Below are 27,958 nucleotides of genomic sequence, written 5' to 3'. Positions count from 1 at the left end.
TATTAGTCTACTGCCCACTTTAAGAATAAATTATTTTTAGCGCCCCCCATTTTTGTAGTCAAGAGTCGAGCTCAGTCGATGTCTAAGAGTCCTCCTAGTAGATGACGCCTCCCAAGCCTCTACACAACGTCCCAATTTTTTTTCTGGGTCTCTTACCGCCCCCCTTTAAGCCTGCAGCGCCCACAAGGGGGCGTTATCGCCCACTTTGGGAAAGACTGCTCTAAAGCGCTCGCACATCGCTCCGCCCAGTCCGAGACGTGCAGCATGGAGAGACCCGAGCTACAGTTGGTCGTGGGCGGGCGCGCTTTGGGCGGGCGGTTCACTACTGCTGAGGGGCTGCTGCGAGCAACCGTCGAGCAACTGGCTGACGCGCCCGGCGTCGTAGGGGACGCGCCCTCGCTCGCTGCTGACAGTCTTGACACGTGAGTAGCTTGATGAACCGTGAGCTATACTAGGTGACACGTGAGGAACTCTTGTGAAACTTGAGCAACCCTTGTGACACCTGAGCTACTCATCTGACACGTGAGCTACTTTTGTGACACTAGAGCTATAGTAAGTGACACTTGATCTATACTAAGTGACACTTGAGCTATACTAAGTGACACTTGAGCTATACTAAGTGACACGTGAGCAACACTAGATGACACGTGAGTTATACTAAGTGACACTTGAGCTGTACTAAGTGACACGTGAGCAACCCTTGTGACACCTGAGCTACTCTTGTGACACCTGAGCTACTCATCTGACACGTGAGTAACACTAGATGACACGCGAGCGTCATTAATGACACGAAAGTAACTCTAAAGCGCTCGCACATCGCTCCGCCCAGTCCGAGACGTGCAGCATGGAGAGACCCGAGCTACAGTTGGTCGTGGGCGGGCGCGCTTTGGGCGGGCGGTTCACTACTGCTGAGGGGCTGCTGCGAGCAACCGTCGAGCAACTGGCTGACGCGCCCGGCGTCGTAGGGGACGCGCCCTCGCTCGCTGCTGACAGTCTTGACACGTGAGTAACTTGATGAACCGTGAGCTGTACTAGGTGACACGTGAGGAACTCTTGGGACACTAGAGCTATGCTAGGTGACACGTGAGGAACCCTTATGACACGTGAGCAACCCTTGACACGTGAGATATACTAGGTGACACTTGAGCTGTACTAGGTGACGCGTGAGCTACTCTTGTGACACTAGAGCTATAGTAAGTGACACTAGAGCTATAGTAAGTGACACTTGATCTATACTAAGTGACACTTGAGCTATACTAAGTTACACGTGAGCAACACTAGGTGACACTTGAGTTATACTAAGTGACACTTGAGTTATACTAAGTGACACTTGAGCTGTACTAAGTGACACGTGAGCAACCCTTGTGACACCTGAACTACTCTTGTGACACGTGAGCAACACTTGTGACACGTCAGCACACTAGGTGACACTTAAGCTATACTAAGTGACACGTGAGCTAGTATTGTGACACCTGAGCTACTCTTGTGACACGTAAGCAACACTAGATGACATGTGAGTAACCCTTGTGACACTGGAGCAACACTAGATGACATGTGAGCTAGTCTTGTGACACCTGAGCTACCTTTGTGACACGTGCGCAACCCCTATGACATGTGAGTTACTCTCTGGTGTCAAAAGATCAACACTAGATGACACCTGAGCTACTCATTTGATACGTGAGCAACATTAGTCGACACGCGATCGACACTAGATGACATGAGAGCGTCATTAATGACACGTCCCTGATCATCCTGATTAAACCTTAAAATCTATACTTATAATAAATCTGTAGAGAGGTCAATTCTGTACATGAAATATATTTTCAAAATAACTATCAGGGGGTGATTAGTGATCGATACTGAAGCCAAAAATGCAATCAGTAAATTTTTTGTCTGTCTGTCTGTCTGTCTGTCCGTCCGTCTGTCTGTTCCTTATAGAAACAAAAATTACTCGACGGATTTTAACGAAACTTGGTACAATTATTCTTCATACTCCTGGGCAGGTTATAGTATACTTAGGAATTCCCACGGGAACAGGAATTAGCGGGAAAATCCTTTTGTATGAAAAATCTAAACCGCTTAAGTTAGACGCTTTAAATTTGGCATGCAGGTACCTTAGGAAACTTAAAGCTTAGTTACAATAGAATATTTCAAAATTCCCACGGGAGTGGGAGTTTATTAGCGGGAAAAAACATTTGTATGAAAAAATCTAAACCGCGTAAGATAGATGAAGGGGGTAAAACGGGATCCACGCGTACGAAGTCGCGGGCGGCCGCTAGTTCAAAATAAAATTCATAAGAATGTAAACCGACCAAAATAAAAAAGATTTTTCTCCATCTTCCAGGTTCGTGGCGAAACTTAACGAGGTGCTGGAAGGCAAGCGGTCCGTCACGATAGTGCTGGACGACCCCGCCGGCAACTCGTATGTGCAGAGTCTCAACGACGAAGACCCGAGTATGCCCGACGACGGTGAGTCATTCGTCATCATCATCATGTGCTGGACAAAGGGGTTGCCAGGTCCAAAAAAAAGCCGGACTCTGTGCTTAATTTGGCCGGACATTTTACCCTAAAAGCCGGACATGTGACGGATGGGGGGGGAGGGGTGCAATTAGTGTCAGAGCTCATGAGTGAATACTGTCATCGTATCATCGGTAGCCCAACATAACATCCTGATGCGTGCGCTTCATTATTATTCTGTGGCTCGACTTTCGCCTGGCACAGCAGGCCAATTAAAAAGCCGGATAGACCGGACAAGACAATATTTGGCCGGACAAGACCGTAAAAAGCCAAACATGTCCGGCTAAAGCCGGACGACTGGCAACCCTAGCTGGACAACAAGCGCTCCGTCACGATAGTACTGGACGACCCCGCCGGCAACTCGTATGTGCAGAGTCTCAACGACGAAGACCCCAGTTTGCCCGACGACGGCGAGTCATCATCATCATCATCTAAGCCATAGGACGTCCACTGCTGAACATAGGCCTCCCCCAATGCTTTCCATGTTGCCCGGTTGGTAGCGGCCTGCGTCCAGCGCAACCAATCACAGAGCTCTATTCAACGCTGTGCGTTCGATTTGCTAAAGCCCGGCCTGTGAGCACGTAGAATTTTGTCCAATGACCCCAAGCTACCCATCCTTATCGCTCGCGCGTAATTATATTGCTGTCGCGACTGTGCGACGGGCGCCCGCAGTGAGTGTGCGAGCGCGACACCAACATAATTACACGCGAGCGATAAGGATGGGTAGCTTGGGGTCATTGGACAAAATTCTACGTGCTCACGGACCAGACTATAGACGGCAAGCGTTCTGTGACCATAGCGTAGAGTCTCAACTATAATGACCCTAGTATGCCCGACGACGGTGAGTCAACATAAAAGATCAAAAAACTAACTAAGCTGGCGCGATGCAAAGTGAGTCCTGGCCTCCGACAATAAGAATCTCCAACTGTTCTGCCGATGCAAAGTGAGTCCTGGCCTCCGACAATAAGAATCTCCAACTCTGTTCTGCCGATGCAAAGTGAGTCCTGGCCTCCGACAATAAGAATCTCCAACTGTTCTGCCGATGCAAAGTGAGTCCTGGCCTCCGACAATAAGAATCTCCAACTGTTCTGCCGATGCAAAGTGAGTCCTGGCCTCCGACAATAAGAATCTCCAACTCAGTTCTGCCGATGCAAAGTGAGTCCTGGCCTCCGACAATAAGAATCTCCAACTGTGTTCTGCCGATGCAAAGTGAGTCCTGGCCTCCGACAATAAGAATCTCCAACTGTTCTGCCGATGCAAAGTGAGTCCTGGCCTCCGACAATAAGAATCTCCAACCCTGTTCTGCCGATGCAAAGTGAGTCCTGGCCTCCGACAATAAGAATCTCCAACCCTGTTCTGCCGATGCAAAGTGAGTCCTGGCCTCCGACAATAAGAATCTCCAACCCTGTTCTGCCGATGCAAAGTGAGTCCTGGCCTCCGACAATAAGAATCTCCAACCCTGTTCTGCCGATGCAAAGTGAGTCCTGGCCTCCGACAATAAGAATCTCCAACCCTGTTCTGCCGATGCAAAGTGAGTCCTGGCCTCCGACAATAAGAATCTCCAACTGTTCTGCCGATGCAAAGTGAGTCCTGGCCTCCGACAATAAGAATCTCCAACTGTTCTGCCGATGCAAAGTGAGTCCTGGCCTCCGACAATAAGAATCTCCAACTGTTCTGCCGATGCAAAGTGAGTCCTGGCCTCCGACAATAAGAATCTCCAACTCAGTTCTGCCGATGCAAAGTGAGTCCTGGCCTCCGACAATAAGAATCTCCAACTGTGTTCTGCCGATGCAAAGTGAGTCCTGGCCTCCGACAATAAGAATCTCCAACTGTTCTGCCGATGCAAAGTGAGTCCTGGCCTCCGACAATAAGAATCTCCAACCCTGTTCTGCCGATGCAAAGTGAGTCCTGGCCTCCGACAATAAGAATCTCCAACCCTGTTCTGCCGATGCAAAGTGAGTCCTGGCCTCCGACAATAAGAATCTCCAACTCTGTTCTGCCGATGCAAAGAGTGTGCGAGCGCGACAGCAACATAATTACGCGCGAGCGATAAGGATGGGCACTATGGGCAGCTTGGGGTCATTGGACAAAACTCTACGTGCTCACGGACCAGACTATAGACGGCAAGCGTTCTGTGACCATAGCGTAGAGTAGAGCCTCAACTATGACCCCAGTTTGCCCGACGACAGTGAGTCATCATCATCTAAGCCATAGGACGTCCACTGCTGAACATAGGCCTCCCCCAATGCTTTCCATGTTGCCCGGTTGGTAGCGGCCTGCGTCCAGCGCAACCAATCACAGCTATATTCAACGCTGTGCGTTCGATTTGCTAAAGCCCGGCCTGTGAGCACGTAGAATTTTGTCCAATGACCCCAAGCTACCCATCCTTATCGCTCGCGCGTAATCATATTGCTGTCGCGACTGTGCGACGGGCGCCCGCAGTGAGTGTGCGAGCGCGACAGCAACATAATTACGCGCGAGCGATAAGGATGGGTAGCTTGGGGTCATTGGACAAAATTGTACGTGCTCACGGACCAGACTATAGACGGCAAGCGTTCTGTGACCATAGCGTAGTCTCAACTATAATGACCCTAGTTTTTCCGACGACGGTGAGTCATTCATCATCATCATCAGGCCTGTTCATCTCCGCAAGTTTACATCGAAAACAAAACACGCACGATGGCCCACCTACAGGATACTATTCGACAAGGCCTCACATACGAGCGAGCATTGACTCACGCACGCGTATTCTTATGTATGATGGAAAAAAATTGAGAAAATGGTGTACTAAATACTGTGCAGTATTTAACTGCCTAAATAATAATAAAAACACAGAATGTACTTTTTTAATTTGCCTCAAGACACTGAGAGGTAAATAAGTAGTTAATATTATTCATGATAATTCATGCTAAATCATGTATTTCCTCCGCCATTTTCCGCAGTTTGGCACCTCACGTCACATCATTTTACCGAAGTCAGCCCTATAGCTTCGGCGCAGTGCCGATCACTGACGTTTGTCAACAAAATGGTGCTTGACTCTTGAGACAGGCTAAATTACACCATATTGTTAATGATATTGAGCATACATTTTTTTTTAATACCTTCGGGAAGTAAATCTTCTGTACGTAGTTCTTATTATTTAATGTGCTATAACGTTTAAATTTTTTCTACAGGCCTCAAGATCACCCGCTACGAGCGCTCGTTTGAGCAGAATGAAGAGTTGGGCCTCAACGACTTGAAGACTGAGGGATATGAAGCCACCTAGCCCGATATCGGGTCTCTATGACACGTCGCTTAGACCTTACAATAGGTTAATAAATAAATAAATATCTTTGGACAATCTCACACAGCGCCATCTAGCCCCAAAGTAAGCAACTTAATGCTTGTGTTATGGGTGCTAGCTTAACGGATATACTACTTATATACTTTTTTTTTTAAATACATAAATATTATACATAGTCACACCCAGACCCGTCACAGAAATTAAAATTCATCATTTCAATTTCTGCCCGGCCGGGAATCGAACCCGGGACCTCTCGGCATAGTAGTCCGTTCTGAACCACTACACCAAACGGCACTTACATTGTTACATTGTGAATTTTCCGGTAGTTAGAGGTAAGAGCCAATTTTTATGCAAAATAAGGCAGGTATGTGATACACCTGATGTTAAGGCGCTACCTCGTAAAAGTTTTCGGCCGACTGAATGCCTCGCACACAGAGGGATAGAAATATGATTTCTCAGTGCGAGGAAAGGGACAGCAATAGCGCGCGCGGCGCGGAATAAAATAACGCAAGCGACAAAAATCGGAAATCATGTATTTATTGAAAAACCAAACACTATTTAAAGAAAATAACTCGACCAGTACTTAGAATATGTTATTACCTTACCAATATACAAAATTTGGTATTGAAATATTAGCCTATCTGCTTATAAAACGAAAAACCGAGTAATAGAAGGGTCATCTTTTGATTTTTTTTCTATCGAGAAAATTGTTTCCATTCATGTTTCGGCTTCGACCAGACACTAGATTTATTAGTCAACTATGACATATTTCAAAATAAGAACATAAGTATTAAGAAAAGTACGATTAAAACTAATTCTGCGCTTCTTTAAAACGCCCAATATTCGCAAGGCGTCACCTTAAGTGAGTGGTACAGTCAGCGTCAAATTATAATTGTAACAAAAAAATGCTGCGAACTATTTTGCTACTTTGGGTGTCACGAAGTATTTGACGCTGAGGTCCAGAACAGACGGTGAAACGAAACTGCAACTGCTACTTACTTTTGAGTTGCATCTAAGTTTCTGCCATAGCGTTCGTTGAGAGACCACACATGACGCGACCAGTTTAAACTTTCAGTTTCAGTTTCATTCATCAGAATGATCAGAAAGTTGCAGTTGCGTTTCACCGTCTGTTCTGGGCCTGACTGTACATAATTTTTTTTTTCTGTAAGAAAATCATTTAGCAATAAATTATTGTTAATTATGTATCAGCATTTAATGCGAAAATAAATTATTTTTTACATTCGTGTATTATTACCACCTGTCCCAATTTATTTTATTGGTTGTATTTTGTATTATTTTTCTTTTTTATTTGGTGAAAAAATTTTTTTTATGCATTATAAGGCAGTTATTTGACCACAATCGCACCTGATGTTAAGTGGGATGCAGTCTAGGATGGTATGTCTGCCCTGTAAGTGCCTATTCACTCTCGCATTGAAAAGGCCCGGATTATAGTCTTCTTTAATGGAATATTCTTGTTTTCTCACATTTGAATTTGAAGAACTGTGGTCACATGAGACCGCGGTAACACGTTTCGTATTGTGTCTCAATTCGCTGGTACTTGAATGTTGTATTTTTTTTCTTCTACATCGAGGAAGCTCTTGGCCTGTATCTCACCTTTTTTCTTGAAGTTTTGGTATTTGTCTTCTTATTTTGCTTATGGTCAGAAGTCTATAATATTTGTCTCTTGGGTGGTAATTTTTGTCTTTTATTCGTCAAAATAGATTTCGATTTGATTTGAAAAAATGGTTTTCTGAATAAATAAAAAATAAAGGTAAAATAAATTAAAAACTGGTCTTGTTTAAAAATTATTTAGTCTGTCAGGTTAACATCATTGACTGGGTAATATTGCAAAAGAAATAAAGAAAAAAAATTGGTTTTTTTGGTATGAGAAATTAAGACAAGAAGGAAATAAAATTAAAAAAGAAGTAATTAAGGGTTAAGGGGTCTTTTTTGTCTTTTTCGTTTGTTCAGTTTTTTACACATAAAAAATGGGCTTATTCCACTATTCCCCGTTGACAATCCCCGTTAACGTTGATGTGGGACTGTTGAGGTGATGCTGATTCTGAGCGAGCCCTTTTATACTGTTCGTTCAGGTGCTCATATTGTAACTTCCGTGTAGCATCAATGTCTTGTGTAGTGATGTAAAATGAAAAAAAACTTAGCACCGTTGTTTTTTTTTTTTTTTTCTAAATTTGTTTTTTTTCTGCCTTACATTTTAGGCCTGAACCTACTCGTTTCGGCATACTCAGGTATTTTAGTTGATAATCACACTCGAATAGCACAAAAACTAAATAATTTGATATTGTACTTTCTTCGTCCGTCACACACCCCAACTGCGCTAAGCCAACTACGTTCAAATAAACATAAACCTAAAGGGGATTTCTCCGTGTGCAAATGTAATTGATTTGGGGATTTCCCTTTCGTTGATGTAAAAATTCATGAAATCTTAGTACCACTCAACCAGAAAAGTATGGTAGAGTTAAAAATAAACCGAAAACTCTATTACTTATGTATTCTCAAGCATTTGTCTTAAAAGTTTTGGATTTCGTACTCTTGAAAAAAAAATGGTCCAGAAAAAAAGTGTTTTTTCATGTTTTTTTTTAACGTTTTTTTTTCACACCAGAAAAAAAACTTTTTTTGCAACACTAGTCTTCTGGCCCTGATACTCCTATAATATCTGCCTATTTTGAAGGTGAGGGTATAACTATGGTCTCCTCCTCATCATCATCTTCCCTTAACTTTTATAGGGATCTTGAAGGGCTCGAATTGAAAGTCAACAACACAACTTGTCAATTAAGTTTACTTCCAAACTCTTGACGATTAAAAAATACAAAATTACGGAGCTGTTACAATCGTGCCGGGTGGCCAGAGAGAAGCGTGCTTAGAGCTACATTGCCATAGACAAATCATTTTAAATTTTAGTCTGATAAACATGCCGATAGGTGGCGCTCTAGGCAGGTTTGCTAATACTTTGTTGTTGCCGTCCTGTTTCACCTTTCTCTCACTTCACTTCTATATGGGGGATATAGATGAATCTGGTTGATGTGTCTTTTAAGTTAGTAATTTTCCATTCCATTGAATTAAGTTAGTAGAATTACAAATCCCTGTTCTCTTCTCTACCACACCTTTGACCCATTGGGGGCCTTTGCTATAATTCCTTAAATAAACAGTTTGTCCAACTTTAAATGTTACTGACCTCATATTCCTGCTTTCATTGTCTTCCAATTGAGAATGTTACTAGGTATGCAAAATCACTTGAAACCTATGTTACAGTTAAGCTTTTACATTTACAAATACATTAGTTTTTATTTCATTCAAAAATACCCAGTAGTTATGATTTTATAGGCATTCAAAGTTCGCTTAAATATTGAGTCCCGCCGACGATCACGTGACCCCGCGTGACGTACATTCACAGTGTCCGCTCACTAGAAAACGGATATAAACATACTTAAATACATTTTTTTTGTAAATACAAACTTATTATACATATCCACAGACCCAGAACCCAGACCCATCACAGAAATTAAGATTGAACCAAACCCAAACTCGATGCGATTGTGTCGTTTTATTGCGAATTACCTTCCAGCTCCATCATTAGACCCTGATTACTATATAGAATTAAAATACTCATCAATATAAAACGAACGAGCCCAAACTCGATGCATTTAAGTCGTTTTATTATAGAGTTCCTATGGCCACCTTCCAGCTCCATCATCAGATCAGCTCCATGTCATCATAATATTGCATGGTCATCCAAATCACATGTGTTGCGAAATTTCAGCTTAATCGATTGCCTCGAAGTGGGTCTTAATTCAGCTTGCAAGATTCCACCCATACAAATATGAGCCAATCACTGTAATATGACGTCACGCGCATAAAATGGCGGGCCGGCCTCCGCCCGCACTTTTAAAATTCAATATCTTGGAAACTAATTGACGTATCGAAATAATTATTTCACCTGTATTTTTTATTTTTAACAGAGAATACAGAAAGCTAAAAAACAAAATTAGTGAACATTCTTCATTCTTCAAGCTGTGGTTTATCTTTGAAAGTAAGATTCTTTTGTAGGTAGTCAAACTTGGTTCTGAAATGTCTGTTAATCAATAATTCTGCCGGGGTTTTATCGCTGATGCTGTTTGGCGTTGTTCGTAAGCCATATAACATTGGGCCCACGTTGGGCACCATTGCAACGGGGCGTCTTAGCTAGCTCAGTCTGACACCCCGCTGTTTGAGTACCGAGTCTAACCTCCTGCGGTAAGGGATGTACCTATTTAGGATATAGACCAAAGAAACGCACAGAACACAACACAATATCACTTACTTAGTTATCACTGACTCTAAATTTACTGGAATTTACGTTATGAGTAAGTATTTAATAATGCAATTTACAATTACTGAGCACGAAATAAACAAGAGGAATAGCGAGGTGTGCAAGAATTGCACCAAAGAATAATGGATGAGCGTAATCATACGTTAAATCATAGTAAGAGGGCAAAAGGGGAGCAAAAGAACAAGTGGACTGTATCTAAATTATTTAGCGGGGTTTTCAATAAAGTAGGGTCAATCAAAAGAACTACTAACGCGAGCTGGTCTGCGAAAATGGAGTTTACAAAGAAGTGATGGCGAAAATGGTCAGTACACCTCGTACAAAATGCTGGAAGTGCCGAGCTGGGCGGGAGAAATGACAATGGAAGCAGCCCGGTGGAAGGAGAGGATTGCACGTACCTTGGGTTCCTGGTTGTTGTAGATGAGTCGCAAGGGCTCTTTTCAGGTGCCTCGTGGTACCACGCGGTCGAGCACATGGGCGGCCAAGACAATCCCTCTTCCAAGACGAAAAGGCGCTTTACGTAGCACTTTCAGCAAGCTACACGTTCACAGGCACACAGGTTCAAGGTATGCCGATTACAAAGTCAATTTTAGTACATTTTTTGCACCGCCTTAGGCTTGAAATCAAGCCTTACTCTTTCTGCATAACCCGTGGTTTACTGGCAGAGAATGCCATCCGGCATTAAGTCCGCCACAGTGCATTGTTAGTATGTGTGCTAAAGTTTAAATAAAAAAATAAAAAGTCTAATTAGCGTGAGAAACAAATCAGAGGAGCGGTCACGCAGTCATCACTTCCCGACGGTGCGTGCGATGAAACTTGGATCGTTCACACTGTTTAGGCTGGTTCGGTTTCGAGGGTGGTCCAGTCTAGGTCCAGGTCCAGTTTCGGGTCCAAATCCGTGTCCAGAGCTAGGTATTGGTGTAGGTCGATCTGGAGGGCCTCGGTCCAGTCCGATTTTATCTCCGTCCAGTCCGCCGTGTCTTCTTCCGGTTCTGGTTTCGTTCGGATCATTTTGCGGTCATGTGTCAGAGTTATATCGCTTGCCCGTCCTCTGATCACTGTTATTTTCGGTTGCTTGTCTTGTCTTGACTTGGATCATCACACTGCTTGGGCTGGTTCTGTTTCGAAGGTGGGCCAGTCTAGGTCCAGAGGTGGAATTGTGTAAAGCAATCGTTATCATTTGACAGTTCATAACGTACGATTATTCTGTCAAACGCTTTGTTTAACTGACTATCGTACGTTATGAACTGTCAAATGATTACGATTGCTTTACACAATTCCACCTCAGGTCCAGTTTCGGGTCCAAATCCGTGTCCAGATTGTTGCATAAGACATAAATTAAATATAAAATATTATGAATTACTGAATAATGTATTAAAATATGGATAAAATGTATGAATAAAACGACTTTCTTTCAGCTGTCAAAGTGAAGAAGTTATTTTATTTGTTTTGTAAGAAAAAGTAAAGAAAACATTAAAAACTCTTTTGTTGGTTCTCAACACAGATCTAGGTATAGGTCTAGATCGATCTGGAGGACCTCGGTCCAGTCTGTTTCTATGCGAGTCCAGTCCGCCATGTCGTCTTTGTCTTCCGGTTCCGGTTCTGGTTCCGGTTTTCGGTTTCGTTCGGATCATTTTGCGGTCATGTGTCCGAGTTATATCTCTTGCCCATCCTCTGATCACTGTTATTTTTGCTTGTCCGTTCCCTTGTTCGAATTCATGATGTTGACGCCGCGCGTGTTATTCTCGCGCTGGTCGTACCCTTGCGTTTTTTCGTGGACCTTATGATATTTTATCCTGCACACAGTTCCGAACCAACGTCTCGATCATCCAAGAGCTTGATGTCAAACAGCGTCTTACTTCCATCGTCCAAAGTCGTATACTCACTTTCTTTGGCCATATAACACGTGGAGACGTCGCTTCTGTTGAACGGCTTGTCGTGCAGGGGAAGGTCGCCAATGCGCTGGACTGACCAGATCAAAACTGCACTCAATGGTCCACTCCACTAGTGCACAAGAAAGGCTGCAGTGAGGGAGGAATGGCGACGGATTGTGAGACTTGCCACCGGACCTGGTGTGACGACCACGACCACTCTGGCAAGAGTGTAGCGACGAAGAAGAAGGGCTGGTTCGGTTTCGAGGGTGGGCCAGTCTAGGTCCAGGTCCAGTTTCGGGTCCAAATCCGTGTCCAGAGCTAGGTATTGGTCTAGGTCGATCTGGAAGGCCTCGGTCCAGTCTGTTTCTATGCGAGTCCAGTCCGCCGTGTCGTCTTCGTCTTCCGGTTCTGGTTTCGGTTTCGGGTCATTTTGCGGTCATGTGTCAGAGTTATATCTCTGGCCCATCCTCTGGTCACTGTTATTTTCGGTTGCTTGTCTTGTCTTGACTTGGATCAATCACACTGCTTGAGCTGGTTCGGTTTCGAGGGTGGTCCAGTCTAGGTCCAGGTCCAAATCCGTGTCCAGAGCTAGGTATTGGTCTAGATCGATCTGGAGGACCTCGGTCCAGTCTGTTTCTATGCGAGTCCAGTCCGTCGTGTCGTCTTCGTCTTCCAGTTCCGGTTTCGGTTTCGTTCGGATCATTTTGCGGTCATGTGTCCGAGTTATATCTCTTGCCCATCCTCTGATCACTGTTATTTTTGCTTGTCCGTTCCCTTATTCGAATTCATGATGTTGACGCCGCGCGTGTTATTCTCACGCTGGTCGTTCCCTTGCGATTTAACGTGGACCTTATCATAATTTTATATTGCGGGTGGGTCTAAATAAATTTATTTATCTTATTACCCACTTGTGTTGATCATCTTGATGTTTTAATCGTAATATGGTTTTAAGTCTTTTATTATTTTCTTCGGTGTTTCTGGACATTTTAGTTTAAATATTACTGGTGATTTTTTGTATGTTATTGTATAAGGTGTTTTTTTTGTTAATGGCAACCAAACCTCTATCGGAGATTTACATCTGCCAATGTAGTGTGTTTTTAAATTGTTATAATTGTAACAACACTTGTGTTGATCATCTTGATGTGTTAATCGTAATATGGTTTTAAGTCTTTTATTATTTTCTTCGGTGTTTCTGGACATTTTACTTCAAATATTACTGGTGATTTTTTGTATGTTATTGTATAAGGTGTTTTTTTTTTGTTAATGGCAACCAAACCTCTATCGGAGATTTACATCTGCCAATGTAGTGTGTTTTTAAATTGTTATAATTGTACGAACACGTTTGTTTTAGTTCTATTGCTTTTCGTGGATTCCGTGGAGATAATTTGAGTATTCCCGTAAACTGGTTTCAAAACGCCATCGGGTCCAAAGCGGGTTGTTCATTCGACATATTTTTCTTCGACGATTATTTTTGTATATTTTTCACTTCACTGAACTTTAAAACACAATAACACCAGATTTGTACACTAAAGTCCATCAAACCATCGACCAAGTTTTCCGTTGAACTACCCTCCACGGAATCTCGACGTTTCAGAATCGTTTGCCAATACTGTCCAATATTTATAATGTCAAAAATTAATATTGCGATTTGTAACAGTTTTTCATTGGCGGTACGAAGTTCGCCTGGCCAGTTAGTGACAAATTCTGTCTGATCTTCGTATTTATTAATGAACGCTTCTGAAGCTGCGTCAAATACACTCTTCTGTTATTGAATGCAATGTATTAACATCAATGTTATGATTCTGTGAGATTTGATGTTCAACCACAAGGCAGCTAAGGTCTATCTATAACTGCCTTCCGAGCGGATGTTGTGCTCGGGTACCAAAGATCGTTTCTATCTCGGTAGAGAATTCTGATACCGCGATGCAGGTTTTAATGCGCGGTGGCGTATGCCATAGTACGTAGGTGTCAGCGCCATCTGTTGGGCTAAGACTACCACTAGTCTGTAGGATGCGTCGATAGATGTCGCCACAATTACGGAGCACTTTGTTTTTATTTTTTTCTATTCTTTCTTGTATTTTCCTTTTAGCTTGTGCCCAGCACATTCGAACTACCACATGTTCTCCAGAAATGCGTCTTAAATGCTTTTAGCAGCATCGCATATTAGTTCTTTAGGATTCCAAGAACTTTGATATAGATCTTTTATTTTGTATTTAAGACCTTGTTGCATTAATTTGTGAACCAAACAATTTTTTTTCTAAAACAAGTGCCCGAACGCGTGTTAGTAAGTTATTAATTGATCTATTATACAACTGATAACAGAAATTGATGTGTATTTATCGTAACTTCAAGTGCGTGGCTTAAAGTTATTTCCTCATTAATTAGTTGCATTTGTACATCGTCGTTGGAAATGCGTAAAATATGTAGTTTTTTTTATTTCCTTCATTTTTGGCTTTTATATTGGAAAGTGTTTGTACCTCTTTACGCACATCCCCTTCTATATCGTCACCGCGATCAGACTGTTTCTGCTCTTTCATAAGTTCGAAAATAGTTTTAAAAAGTTTCATTTTTTTCTTCTTCAAAAAGTCCATGCCATCTATGATGCCATGATTCGATTGATGAGCTCATTCGACAATGTGCTCATCCATGGAGTGGTTCCCCAACGTCACTTACACTTCTCATGGTTTAAAATTTGGAATTGCCTTTTTATTAAAATGTTACAAATCAGTCTTTCTGTTATCCTTTTATGTGACGGTGTTGGTTGCAACTCCAAGTAAAATTTATTTGTACCATCATCGGAGTTGAAGCGGGATACCAGTCATTTCGAGTCAGTCGAGATTGCTTTTGGAGCGGATGTTTATTTTAAATGCCTTTGTATAGCAGGGCATTCGGGTTATCATTATGGCCACCATGCATTCTGATGGAACCAAATAACATTTCTATATTAGTCCAATCAACGAGGCGTTTGTAACCCGAATAATTCGTCCGTCAATGAAACTTGGCACATGGTGAAAGTAGGTAATATAGATCATAGATATGCAAAAATCCAACAAAATTTTTTTTGGGAAGTTATGTTTTTTGACCTAAACATGAAAATCGTTAATAACTCTCTGTGTAAAAATTCTCAGCCTGAAATTCTTTCTGTATACGTACCTATGTACTACTTAGAATATGTATGTAAAAGAATCCAACACTTTTTCGATTTCAGAGATACCTGAAATTTAACTTTTAACATTTTGCACTATAACTTCTACTGAAAAATTGCTCTGCTGATTTTTATTTTTTAATACGCTTTTATATGTTCAAATACATAGCTTTTCACAGTAATCCAATAGATTTTCCTTTACTATGTTATAGTTCTTATTTTTACGTAATTACGTCGTGTGAATAATTGCTCCGTCCATTTTTATACATCTATTGGCCATTTGATAATATATTAAAACAGATTTATCAATAATCCAACAAATTTTCGAACGTTAACTATACTTTTAATGATATAATGCACGCGGGCAATGTAGTTCGCGGGCTAAAGTCAGCGATACGCTCTTATTACTAATCCCGTAAGGTTGACATTTCAAGTAACAGAAGGTAGACGCGTATCCATAGCGAGTTTTTCATCATACGCCTTAATTTTAAGTATTTGGTTTAATTATGTACTAACATAGCGATTGTAGTAGGTACCTAGATAATCGACATACCTAAATATTAAACAAGCTTATTTCACGTAATTACCTCTCTTCAAAATAACACTGGGTGATTAAATTTTATCAAAATTACAAACTAAACATGCATTGTCAAAAGTTACATAAAAACATAAAGTTATTATTCCTTCTTCTTCTTCTTCTTTTATTTTGGCGACAGCTTGGTTTTGAGAACCATTTATTATTCCTTCCTTGCAAAAAAACGGTTGTTTGACGTGACGGTGACGGCATCACGCATCTCTTTTTATTACACCAATTTGCTGCTAGTGACATCTCGCTCGCTCAGTCATTTGTTGCTCTATTCTAGCTAGGTAGGTGTAATAAAAAACCTAAACTTTATGCATACATAAATACAATGAAATAAAAACTTATCTTAACAAAACACGCGTCATAGGTATTCAAAAACCATTTTATAGCCGATATTCAATGAATTTAGTTTCGTATCGCTGAGTAGGTATTGCAATTTGAGGGTTCGATTGCTATAATTATTTGCATGTAACATTTTTGGAACTTTACATACTGTTCACGACGACTACGAATTCTTCCCGCAGAACCCTAATAAACATAAAGAAACCGCAGCAAATACATATACGCACTTATTATAGCTATAGATATTATATGTTATAAATCATCGGCGCGCGGCAAGTATTTGAAAAGAAAGAGACAGTGCGACCGCGCAAAGGACAGCGATAGCACGCGCGCCCGCGATAACCGACCGTAGCGCGTAAGAAATAAGGCTCATATCCGGACGCCTTAAAACTTTGTTTACGAGTCCCGCGCGTTAGAGCAAGTACTCGCGTCTTCCAGAAAGCGGGCGAATCGTCGATTTTCTAGTTAGTAGGCGAGCTGGAGCGGTATACAGGGTGGAATTTTGTAATGCCACCTGGAGGGAAAGTACTCTTAATACAGTAGATAGAAAATTTTACTGCAAGAAAACATTCCTTTATTTTTAAAAAGAAAGAAAACTGCATTCATAGATTTTCGAAAAAATTTCGAAAATTCTTTACCATACCATACAATTTCCTGTACATAATTAAAATAATTTAAGAATTCATGGTTTTCCTTTCATTTTATTTATCAAGTTTGTTGGAGAGAATTCATCCTCATACTTAACACTAACGATCGATGCAATAAAAATACAGGGTGTAATTTTTAACAGATTTTAGTTGGTTCGAATCCCGGGTGCGGCAAGCAAATTTTTGGAAATCTTTGAATGCAGTTCTATTTCTTTTCAAAAATAAAGGAATGTTTTCTTTGAGAAAAACATTCTATCTATAATATTAAGAGTAGTTTCCCTCCAGGTGGCATTACAAAATTCCATCCTGTATAAACCGGCCGCCGGACCGATTCGTCAATCAGTTCCACAATCAGTTTTACTCAAGACAGTTCTCTGAACAGATCAAGAGTGAACCTCCTCCGACCGAAGAGCTACAGGAAGACTTCTTACCGCGATAGAAGAATAGTGATTATATTGACGACTTCAGCATCAAAACCGGACACCGTTATTGCTTCGTGACTTCGGATACGTTTCACCGCGCACCGTATCGACGCCGTCCTTCAACAAAGACGAGTCAACGATCCACCCACCGAACTTCAGTGTGCAACGACTGGAGATACCGTCTACCGGAGTGCCACCGTATACAGTCCTACAGTCTACAGTCCACCGCATCGTTCTATATTAGGTACTTATAGGGACCTGAATGGAGCTCTTAGAAGATTAACCATTTTTATTGAAAGTTTTAGTCTTACTTCCTCTTGGATTGAGATATTGGGCAAACCGATCGTCCTATATTCTTCTTCTGTTAAACCAGTGTCTAGTGCGTATTTGGCGGTCAACTTGAGATCCGCCTTTCCCTTCGAAGCACTCAAGAGTGAGCTTGAGCCGAGGACAAATGTCCAATTTGAGAACACTGTCGGGTATTTCTGGGTAGGTCACTAACCGTTCCCATCCGCCAAAACAGTAGGACACTGCGTATCTGACTACGCCTCCACAAGCAACGTCAACGCCCCAACGTGACCACGCGCTCTACATTATTGTAACGAAGAAGAAGAAAGGACATCTCCTCTGGATCGCATTGAACGGAGAGCAGCTCGAATCGTTGACTGCCAGGAAATTTCGGATCGGCTTGACCCCCTGGCGCTGCGTAGAGATGTATCCTCACTGTGCATCTTCTATCGCATTTATCACGGGGAGTGCTCCGAAGAATTGTCTGGACTTATCCCTACCGCCACTTTTCGCCACCGATCTACCCGACAGCACTTCCATCCTCATCACTTTAGATGGTTGGCAGTCCACAACAGTACGTTTCTCCAGAAACTTCCTGCCCCGTACAACCAAACTGTGGAATGGACTGTCGTCTGCGGTGTTTCCGGACAGATACGATACGACCTGCAAGCTTTCAAGAAGAGAGCGTATCTTTACCTTAAAGGCCGGCAACGCACCTGTAACGCCCCTGGGTCTGCGGGTGTCTATGGGCGACGGTAATCACTTACCATCAGGTGATCCGTCTGCCGTCTCCTGTCACATAAAAAGAAAAAAAAAAAAAACATTCTGGTACAATGCAAAAGTGTCAGCCTTATGGCCCTCTCTTCTGCAGTGGAAGTAGAATCTTTTAAGTTTGATGCTAGCAATGTAAATAAAGGCTTTAAAAGCGCTTCTAGACGTCCCAGTATTAATCCTACCACTGCTTCAGGACAATAAATGGGCCAGTGCTGAGAAGAAGCAGCGCAAGAAACTCAGTCACTATAATCGTACATAAGCATTAATGCGAGCTAGGCAGTTTAAAGAATCTAAGCAGTTTTATTTTTTATTATAATCATCAATTTTATAGTAGCCCTTTTTCATTAGGCTGTTTTTAATATGTACTTTAAATTTATGAATGGGCAATACCACAACAGTTTGTGGTAATTTATTCAAAAGTTTAATCTTGGCGGGGGCACTGCCGTGCCCCCGCCAAGTCGAGCGCGAAGCAAACACTGCCGTACCATCCTTTACTGGAACTATTTCGCCGCAGTTTTAGGCCCCTATTTGAGAACCTCTGGATAAGACCAGAACGCAGAAATTTTTGTCATCTAGTAAGCTATAATCACATACTTAAAATCCAAAATCTCAAGTCTGTAGGTCATTTAGTTCCGAAGTTAAGCGAAAGCAAAGTTTCGCATTTATGACACTCACTCACTCACTCACTCACTCACTCACTCTCTGATGATCATCAAAATAGAACTAGTACTTCCCATAAACTCAGAGAGCTGAAATTTGGTACAGAGTTAGGGTTTAATGGCCACATAAAGGGAAAACTATAAAAACTAGGAAACTCGAAGATCTGGAGTAACACCACATTCATAATCAATACTACTAGCGCCACACCGGCACCGTGGTGTTCGCCTGTACCGCTCACCGCTAGATGGCGCTAGCACTTTGAGCGTCGATTTTCTGCACCGCGGTGTCCAGATTTTTTTCCTCTCTAGACCCCCCCGTCGATTAAGTTGAATGTTGTGTAATTTGAATTTGGTTGATTTCGTTTATTATATTATCGTGAGGTTCGCTAAGGTTAAGTTATTATTAAAACAATTCTGATTCGTTGTCCATTTTAAAGGTCGATGTGTTTAATATCGTAAAAAAAATGTCGATAATATTATAGGACGACGACGTTAAATAATTATGCCACATTCTACAAAAAGAATTGAAATCCCACCAAAAACATTCTGTAAAAAAACTAGCCAAGTCTCGATGGAGCTGCTTGTTTATCTCTAAAAAGTAATGAAATCTAGACAAAGTCGTGCCAAGTCTATGGTTCTTTACTGCGATTTCTTTATTATTATAGTTAATGTTGTGTGACTTGGCCGCTGCTACAGCTCTTAATTTTGAATATTAATTTGAAACCTCGGCTCAAGCCTTATCTTGAGGACGGGTTTGGGAGAAACTGTACATATCTGTTTTGTCCGAAACGGATGGCTTCAGCGACACAGGGGGCACGCGCGGCCAAAATGCATTATCTTATCCGACAATTTACACAAAATATTGCCTATTATTATTTAGAACTCACTTGCACAGAATACTGTACAGAAGGTGGATTTAATGCCAGTCATCTATCTTAACGAACTAGCTTTCCTAATTTCGGTAAAAGAAAAAGGTATTTCACCACTTACATTTTCAATAATTTATGTCTGATGCGGTGCGACAGATGGTTGTTAAATTAGTTCGAGAAAAAAAGTCTATCCATCCACCAAGTAACAAAAATTTCCTTTGAATATCAAAATATTTTAAGCGCATCGTATTAAAATAAGATGCAGAATAAATGTTTTAAGTGACAATAATGTATGTATTTCAAGTGCAGGCTAAAATGTTTTAAGCGACATCAAGTATGAATTTCAAGTGCAGGCATAACGATTCAAATGCCTTTTGTTGCGTAGTTTTCAAGCAAAATCACTTACGTCAATTTCATAATCATTTTATGAAGTCCTATTTCTCTACAATTTATGTCGTATCAGACAAACTAGATTCGGACTAGACCTAAAACTGATGTTTCAAGCAACAATAAAGTGTTCAGATCGCTACAAACCGAGCTCAAACAACGAACCCTCGAATTGCACCACTCAGCGATACGAAACTAAATTAATTAAATATCGATCATAATAATGGTTTTTGTCCTGACAATGAATACGTGTGTTTTGTTTTGAAGAGTTTTTTTTTTCGTTTTTATTTAACTTTTGCAGTGGCAGTGGGCGGGGCACATAGCTCGTAGAGACGATGGCCGTTGGGGCAGGAAAGTTCTCGAGTGGCGACCACGGGCTGGAAGACGTAGCGTGGGCAGGCCTCCTACTAGGTGGACCGACGATCTGGTAAATGTCGAGCCTGAATCAAGGGAAGAGCCTGGATGCGGGCAGCGCAGGACCGTTCATTGTGGAAAACCTTGAGGGAGGCCTTTGTCCAGCAGTGGACGTCATTTGGCTGAAACGACGACGACGATTTAACTTTTGACAATGCATGCTTAGTTTGTGATTTTGGTTTTAATCACGTCACAGTGTTTTTAATTTATTATTCAGAAGCGTAAATTAGTGTGGATTACAATTATGTATTTGAAGAATAATAACCCCCTTACTAATAAAAAGTTACACAGTTGTTGAACACTGTTTTAAAAGTCATTTCCATACTAAACGTCACTTTAAAACACTGTTCAACGAGCGTGTAAGTTTTATTAGTAAGGGGGTAAGTATTTATTTTTAATCGATTTTATAAATGTACAGTCAAAGAATTATTTCATCATAACAGCTATCATTTGCGCATGTCATGGATTATGTTCCCTGTCTGCAACAATTAGTAACTACTACAAACAACTAAAGCCCGGTCGCCGAGTACGTAGAATTTCGTCCAATGACCCATCTTTAGCAACTGTGCAGCATGCGGCCGCAGTGAGTGTGCGAGTGCGACAGCAATACAATTACGCGCGAGTGATAAGGATGGGTTTGTTACTTGAAATGTCAACCTTACGGTAGTAGTAATAAGAGCGTATCGCTGACTTTAGCCCGCGAACTACATTGCCCGCGTGCAGTATATCCTTAAAAGTATAGTTAACGTTCGAAAATTTGTTGGATTATTGATAAATCTGTTTTAATATATTATCAAATGGTCAACAGATGTATAAAAATGGACGGAGCAATTATTCACACGACGTAATTACGTAAAAATAAGAACTATAACATAGTAAAGGAAAATCTATTGGATTACTGTGAAAAGCTATGTATTTGAACATATAAAAGCGTACTAAAAAATAAAAATCAGCAGAGCAATTTTTCAGTAGAAGTTATAGTGCAAAATGTTAAAAGTTAAATTTCAGGTATCTCTGAAATCGAAAAAGTGTTGGATTCTTTTACATACATATTCTAAGTAGTACATAGGTACGTATACAGAAAGAATTTCAGGCTGAGAATTTTTACACAGAGAGTTATTAACGATTTTCATGTTTAGGTCAAAAAACATAACTTCCCAAAAAAAAATTTGTTGGATTTTTGCATATCTATGATCTATATTACCTACTTTCACCATGTGCCAAGTTTCATTGACGGACGAATTATTCGGATGTCTCCATACAACGAATCTCCTCGTTGATTGGACTATATGGTCTTGGTATAACCTGTATGTACAAATATGGGTGGTTTTTTTTGGTGTCAGTCCAATAGTGGGCATTGTGTTGATTAAACATCCACCCTTGTGAAGGTACTTTCATCTGACCATTAAATGTTATGGTCATCGGTGACTCATCAACCATTGGCCAAACTCAACTCGGGGGAAAAGCTTGCTCGAGCTTCAACTTCTGACCGAACAAAGCATATTCTCTTGCATATTCTGAACAAAAATTATAATTCTCACTTTATTATTATAATAATCCACATGTAAAAAATCGTGAAACTTGCTGGGTACTCAACTTCTTCGACACACTTCGTATTTGTTTTTTTAACACTGGCTATTTTATTTCTGCGTCTGTAATTAAATTAATGACTTCTTATTTGAGGTTAACCCGCGGAACAGGCTTGGTCTCCCCGTATACACGAGGCCGACCACTCGAAGGGCGGCCACGGGATTTGAAAATGAAAAATGAAAAAAAGAAAATGTTTTATTTTATAAATAAACTTGATTAACAAGATATTTTGGTAACCATCCTTTTAAGTATAAGAATACCTGTAGTAGGAGGTTATTTCCCAGTATAGTTGGGACCCGTCCGGGTAACATTATCCGTTTGAGCGCTGTCCATTAAATACTTCTGCTTACTAGCGCACCTTTCCTCCCTGGGCAGGGTAGCGGCCGGTGCTACTCCACCGATCATATCGAGCCTGTCAAGACCCGACATCGCTCCTCGGCCCTCACCAGACCTTCGCGTTTGAGGGTTTTAGAGACTTTTCCTTGTTTTGGCCCCGACTTCCGTAGCTCCCGGCCCCTCTCCGTTGGGGGGTTAAGCGTTGCCCGACAGGCCCGCCGAGTAATTGCGACATACCGCACCGGGGTTCTAAAGCCAAACATTTTGTCAGAGGAACGCGTCAGTTTCCGGTCAAAATGTAATAAATAGGTCTATATGAGACCACGAACACGCGGACGTTGCCCGGGTTGCACTATGGGGAGGTCCCTCACCATCGCACCCCAGTCCCCAACTCAATGTGGTCCTGGCTTAACAGTTTTATTGTTCATTCCCCTCCACTCCTTAGGTACAGTTTCAGGCTCCGCGATCTCTACGAGGAGCTCACGCAGGCGCGCTCGATTTCTGTCGATGCGAAGGCATTGCTCGTAACAATAAAACGACATAATCATATTCAACTTAACATTATTTAACTTACATTTCGAAGAATTTGCACCTCTGGATTCCTAGCATAGGAAACTGTCCCCATGGAGTATTCTGCTCTCAGTTACTGTGAGAGGTTTCTTGGCTGGTCCTCCTCCAGTCCCTCGGGCGTGTTGCCGGATTTCTGTGTCCCGCTTCCGCGCCCGGTATTTTTGTTGAAAAATTGTGATAAATCTTAGTCGCTGTGGTGTTAGTATGCTTAATGTCAGTAAAAATAGGCCTTACCGTTTTCCAGGCTGTAGCCTCTTTGGATGTCCCATCCCCTATACCGTTTAAAGTGCGGACCTTGTTGCGCCAGAACTCATCCACGCGCTGACTGGCCAGGGCACCCCCCATTATGCGACCACGCAATTTTTACATTAGCCTCTAAGAGGCTTAGCAGGGTCCACCTGGACGTGGGAAATTAATCTTGCCTTTGGCATATTATGTATTCCCTGATATTTTGAATTCGCCTTCTGATTCCCGTATGGTTCTATACTTTTGGGGTCTGTGTTTACTTTTCTTATATTTCTTTTGTATAGTTTCTTCATTCCAATAATTATTTATTAATGTTTGTTAGTAACTCCAAATCGTGTAACTAGTTCAATCAGTCTTCCGTTCAATCAATTCCAAAGTCGTTGTAAAAATGATACAATAATTTAAGCTATTCCTTCCTATACCTGGATTAAGAACACTACAATATCATAAGTTTTTGTTTTTGTTAACATTCACAACAGTCAGCACAGTCCAAATTAAAGCAATATCTTTGCTTAACTCTTTGTTAAGTTCCTCTTCAAACTAAGGAATTGGTGTTTTCATTCAAACACGGCAAAGTGGTAGCAGTGACAATCGCAGCAACATATTCTCCTTGATCTCCGCCACTATTCTGTCCTCGTCTATCGTACTTTCTTTCTCTTTAACCATTTATTTCAATTTTAGGTTCAGCCTCGGTCACTTTATTCGCCGGAGCCTTCCTTTCTTTCCAGCTCTGCCTCCTTCACAAGCTGGTACAGCCGATCCAGAGCCTGGGTGACATCGGTCTTTGTCACCTCGTAGGTTCCTCGCAGTGCCTAGGTTCATCTTGGCCTTCTGCAAGTAGGCTCGGGCTTCGGCAGTCTTTTCTTTTCCAGGAGGTCGCCGACGACTCCACAGATGCTCGGCGCACTGGCACGGCCACCATTTTCTTGGCAACAAGGTCTCAACACTCGCAACCCTTTTAATTGTACATGTCACTGAGATAGACAAATCAGCAAATTTGGAACAGGATCGCAACACTTTTAATTGTATATGTCATTGAGATAGAAAAATCAGCTAATTCTTGGAAACTATTTATTCAAGCTGCGTTTTTGTTCTCATTTTCCAGAACTTCGGCTCAGAAACTACCTAATCATATTTTTTGTATTCTGCCATTTTGCAAAATTCATGGTCTGCCATTGCCGCTCAAGTTAATCAATTGTTTCACCATCTACGCCCATTTCAGAAGCAAGTTCTGTAATTGAGCTGTCTTTTACTAATGTCGAAGTGTTTTCAACACGAAATATACATTTTTTCTAATCTCTTCTCGTGGCCAGAAGAAAGGAAGAAAAGACACGGGAGGTGTAATCACCAATTGCACACGCTAGTGTACACTATAGTGTTTAATAACATAATAATAATATGTTAACATTCTTCATGCAATAAAATGCACATTAGTTTTGAAACAAAGCAATGCCTCTTCGGTAGTTCGTCACCAGTTGATTGATGGATATGTTAATGAGCGCTTATCCTTCTACCACTCTCTCAGACTAATGTAGATAGTGTTATCTTTAGGATTAGGATGCCAATTTCGTGCCGGATTTTTCTTGCAATTATTTTAGTTTTCTGCCAATTCTTTATGTGTTTTAGGACTGTGTTCTGAATATTTGTATCAGAGCTTTGTTTTCTTGACATGATTTGCATTGCTCTTGTGTATTCCATTGTGGGGGAATTACCAGTACCTACTCGCCACGCTTGGCAGGCGGGTTGGCGAGCGCAGTTTTTTATATGTTACGAACGCAGACGCTGCTGCCGTACTCGTGCTACAGGATTTTGTCGCCTCTTACGACACGCCTCCTGTTGGCTGAAATGATGATGATGGATTTGCATTGATTCACGTACGTAATCTTCGGTGTCACTTCGCATTCGCTTACTTTTTGAATTATTTCTGAGCTTATGAGCTGTTGTCATTACTTTGTTAACAGAATCCTCAACACCAGGTGCTGTTGTCCAAAGTGTTTGAAATCAGATCTCGTAACAAGCTTACTTTTCTACTGAGCCTGGAGTCATTAATTTGGCCACACCTTTTTCGCCGTAGTCGCCTCTTGCACATGGGCATAATTAATCGGATCGATTAAAAGGATGATCTTTATTAACCTTGCTTTTATATCGTTTTTGCTATCGTGCATGCACATTAGTTGGTCCCTGTAAAAATTAAATTAAAACTATAGGAACTCTTCTCCGAATCTTGAGAGGCAATGAGCAAAGCTTTTTGTGATCATTTTAGTGAAATTTTGTGCTTGTGCGTTTGTTACCGTTTGTAGTAATGTTATGAATTGTTCCTTTAACATTAAGATCATATTAGATTATTCTTCTGTTATTTTATCGCCAGATAGACTCATCCTTCACTGTAACCCTTTCTTGGGGAGACATAGGGAACCTTATTCACTTTTTTATTTATTAGAACGGTTGAGGGCATTCCCCTACTTGTCGGATGCAGCAGCTTGCTGTCCGCTGCGTTATGTGTTGTGTGATCCCAACAATCCGCTGGTAACACCCCGTTGCAAAGAAACTTAGTGCGCATAGAATTTACAAAACACTAATTAAGGTTAGTTACTAATAATAAGATAAACCAAAGTAGGTATATTGATGTAGGATTATACACGAGTACTAGTATTGTTTACCTTTATATCTACCGGCAACTCGTAGAACCCTTTAAGCCCGGTGGAGTAAGTTTGACCAGTAGGTCTAAGACAACGACGACGATAATATTTGATACGACAACAACGCAGAAAAATTGTATTGCTTTTTCAGACAAAAGCGAGCTGCGAATGCGTATAATCAATTGACAGCTTTTTTTCTTTTTTTTTATAAATTTATCAAATCAGCCAGTATTAAGCATGGAGGTATTAAACACCCGGTCTCAGCTAAATTCAAAGAGAGTGCCCGGAAAAGTGACTTGGTCAGCAGAAAGTTTTCAATAAAGAGTTCTTCCGGCATGTCGTCCACATTTTCGAGAATTCTTCTTGATTCTTCTCGTCTGCGACGCCTCTCCCACACGGACTCGTTATGTGCATTCCACAAAAGACGCAATGCATGCATGGTTGCACAAAATACGTCCTCATACATACGTTGGAATGCAACCGCCATGTTGTTTCTATTGGTTTTCGACCGAATCGAAGCTTATCACCGGGGACCATCTGTTTCTTGCATGGTATTGTGTTAGCCAGTTTTCGTTTACAATGCCTACTGCATTGTCTTCGAACTCGACCACTTTAAACATTTATTTTTTATTTTTTTATCCACAAAGAGGAAGCTCTTGGCCTGTATCTCACCTGATGACATGAGTTGAGAATCTCACAAATAACACAAGTTACAGACATTGTACCTAACATCATATTGACGTTATTTAATATACATTTGCGTGCGGTTGCCCGGTACGTTGGCCAAGATGTCGTTATATTTAGTTAGTTGTTCTCTGAATTCATATTCAATGCCATGCCTCTTCAATGCAATCCGCCGTCTTCTGCGCCCACGATTTGGCACCTCTCTTGATCTGATGCTACAAAGAGTAAACTAGCTAGGCAATAAGGATAAGTGTCCCTACAATAAGCAACAGCTAATTTACTTCTACAAGGTGGTATATCCATATTTGCTTTCCAAATTAAATTTTTGGCATCATTGTTAATCATAATTTTGTCTGCATTTCTTAGCAATTCACAAAAGCGTCCATTATTATTACGAAGAGCTTCATCAGGTTCTAGACGTTTTGTTGTGGTCAGTGTTGCCAACAGCTACCAAAGGCTCGTAGCTAGGAATTTAACAAAAAGTTGCTAGATTGAGTATTTTTTTCTCCCTAAAAAGTAGCTAGAAGTAGCTGAATTCCGAAGTAAATAAAATAACAAAGAAATAAAACACTGCAGTTAATAAATCAGCTATAAACTTTAATTAACTTAACTTTAATACTGTGACTACTTAATTAACAAATAAAAGAAGACAATATTTTGATTATCTACCGAATATTATCTAATTATGTACGAGAAGAAGATGTAGAAGGTTCAGCTGCACATGATTTGGAATATTTTTCCATTGTACCTAACCATTTTGGCAAGTACGGCTTTAGGAAAAACGTAATTGTGACATCACTGGCCGCTTTTCCTGAGCGAATCTTTTATGCATAAAATAGAATTCAGAGTTATTAAACTCATTCTATTCCTGTTTATTTTTTTTATTAAATTCGTTTGGGAGAACAATCTTTCTACCTCAACATTTGAATGCGGAAGTGAAAGAAATGCTATAGCGAGTTCACTTATGTCTTCAAATACTTTGTAAAATATATCATAATCAATAGTTGCTAGAAAAAGTAGCTAAAAAGTTCAGCTACAAGTTAAAAAAAAAAGTAGCTGCTTGACATCAAAAAGTTGCTAAATCTAGCTAAAAAGTAGCTAAGTTGGCAACACTCTGGTTGTGGTCTTGGAAAATTAAATGCTCCTGCATTTTGATCTTTGTAGCATTTCGTTGAATGTCCATGAGTTCCCTCTACATCGCCACAACCATTGGGTTCGCGTTTGCCAGCATACTTGGCGATGTAGTAAGCAACAGCTGTCACATTACCACATGGCTGTGAGTTGTACAAATTGTCCATGAAAATGGTATGCCCGTAATTCTCAAATCCCGCGACTCTCCTGCAAGTCATCATCAAACTAAAT

The 27,958-nt window shown here is 41.1% G+C and overlaps 1 protein-coding gene and 2 long non-coding RNA genes across 3 annotated transcripts in view; 1 reads left to right on the top strand and 2 right to left on the bottom strand.

Moving 5' to 3' along the window:
• LOC135085388 (zinc finger protein ZPR1) overlaps window positions 1–7,040 on the top strand; it is a 34,021-nt gene extending 26,981 nt beyond the window's left edge. Inside the window, exons 10-11 of the mRNA XM_063980172.1 lie at window positions 2,345–2,469; window positions 5,691–7,040. Of these exons, the coding sequence (XP_063836242.1) occupies window positions 2,345–2,469; window positions 5,691–5,782 (217 nt within the window). The 3' untranslated portion in view covers window positions 5,783–7,040. The remainder of the gene's footprint in view (window positions 1–2,344; window positions 2,470–5,690) is intronic.
• LOC135085510 (uncharacterized) overlaps window positions 1–27,958 on the bottom strand; it is a 302,780-nt gene that overhangs the window by 97,099 nt on the left and 177,723 nt on the right. The window lies entirely within an intron of this gene.
• The window catches only part of LOC135085506 (uncharacterized), a 102,771-nt gene that overhangs the window by 44,667 nt on the left and 30,146 nt on the right, over window positions 1–27,958 (bottom strand). The window lies entirely within an intron of this gene.

Source organism: Ostrinia nubilalis, chromosome 28 (assembly GCF_963855985.1).
Source record: "Ostrinia nubilalis chromosome 28, ilOstNubi1.1, whole genome shotgun sequence".
Taxonomy (NCBI): domain Eukaryota; kingdom Metazoa; phylum Arthropoda; class Insecta; order Lepidoptera; family Crambidae; genus Ostrinia; species Ostrinia nubilalis.
This window is presented reverse-complemented; position numbering and strand designations above follow the sequence as displayed.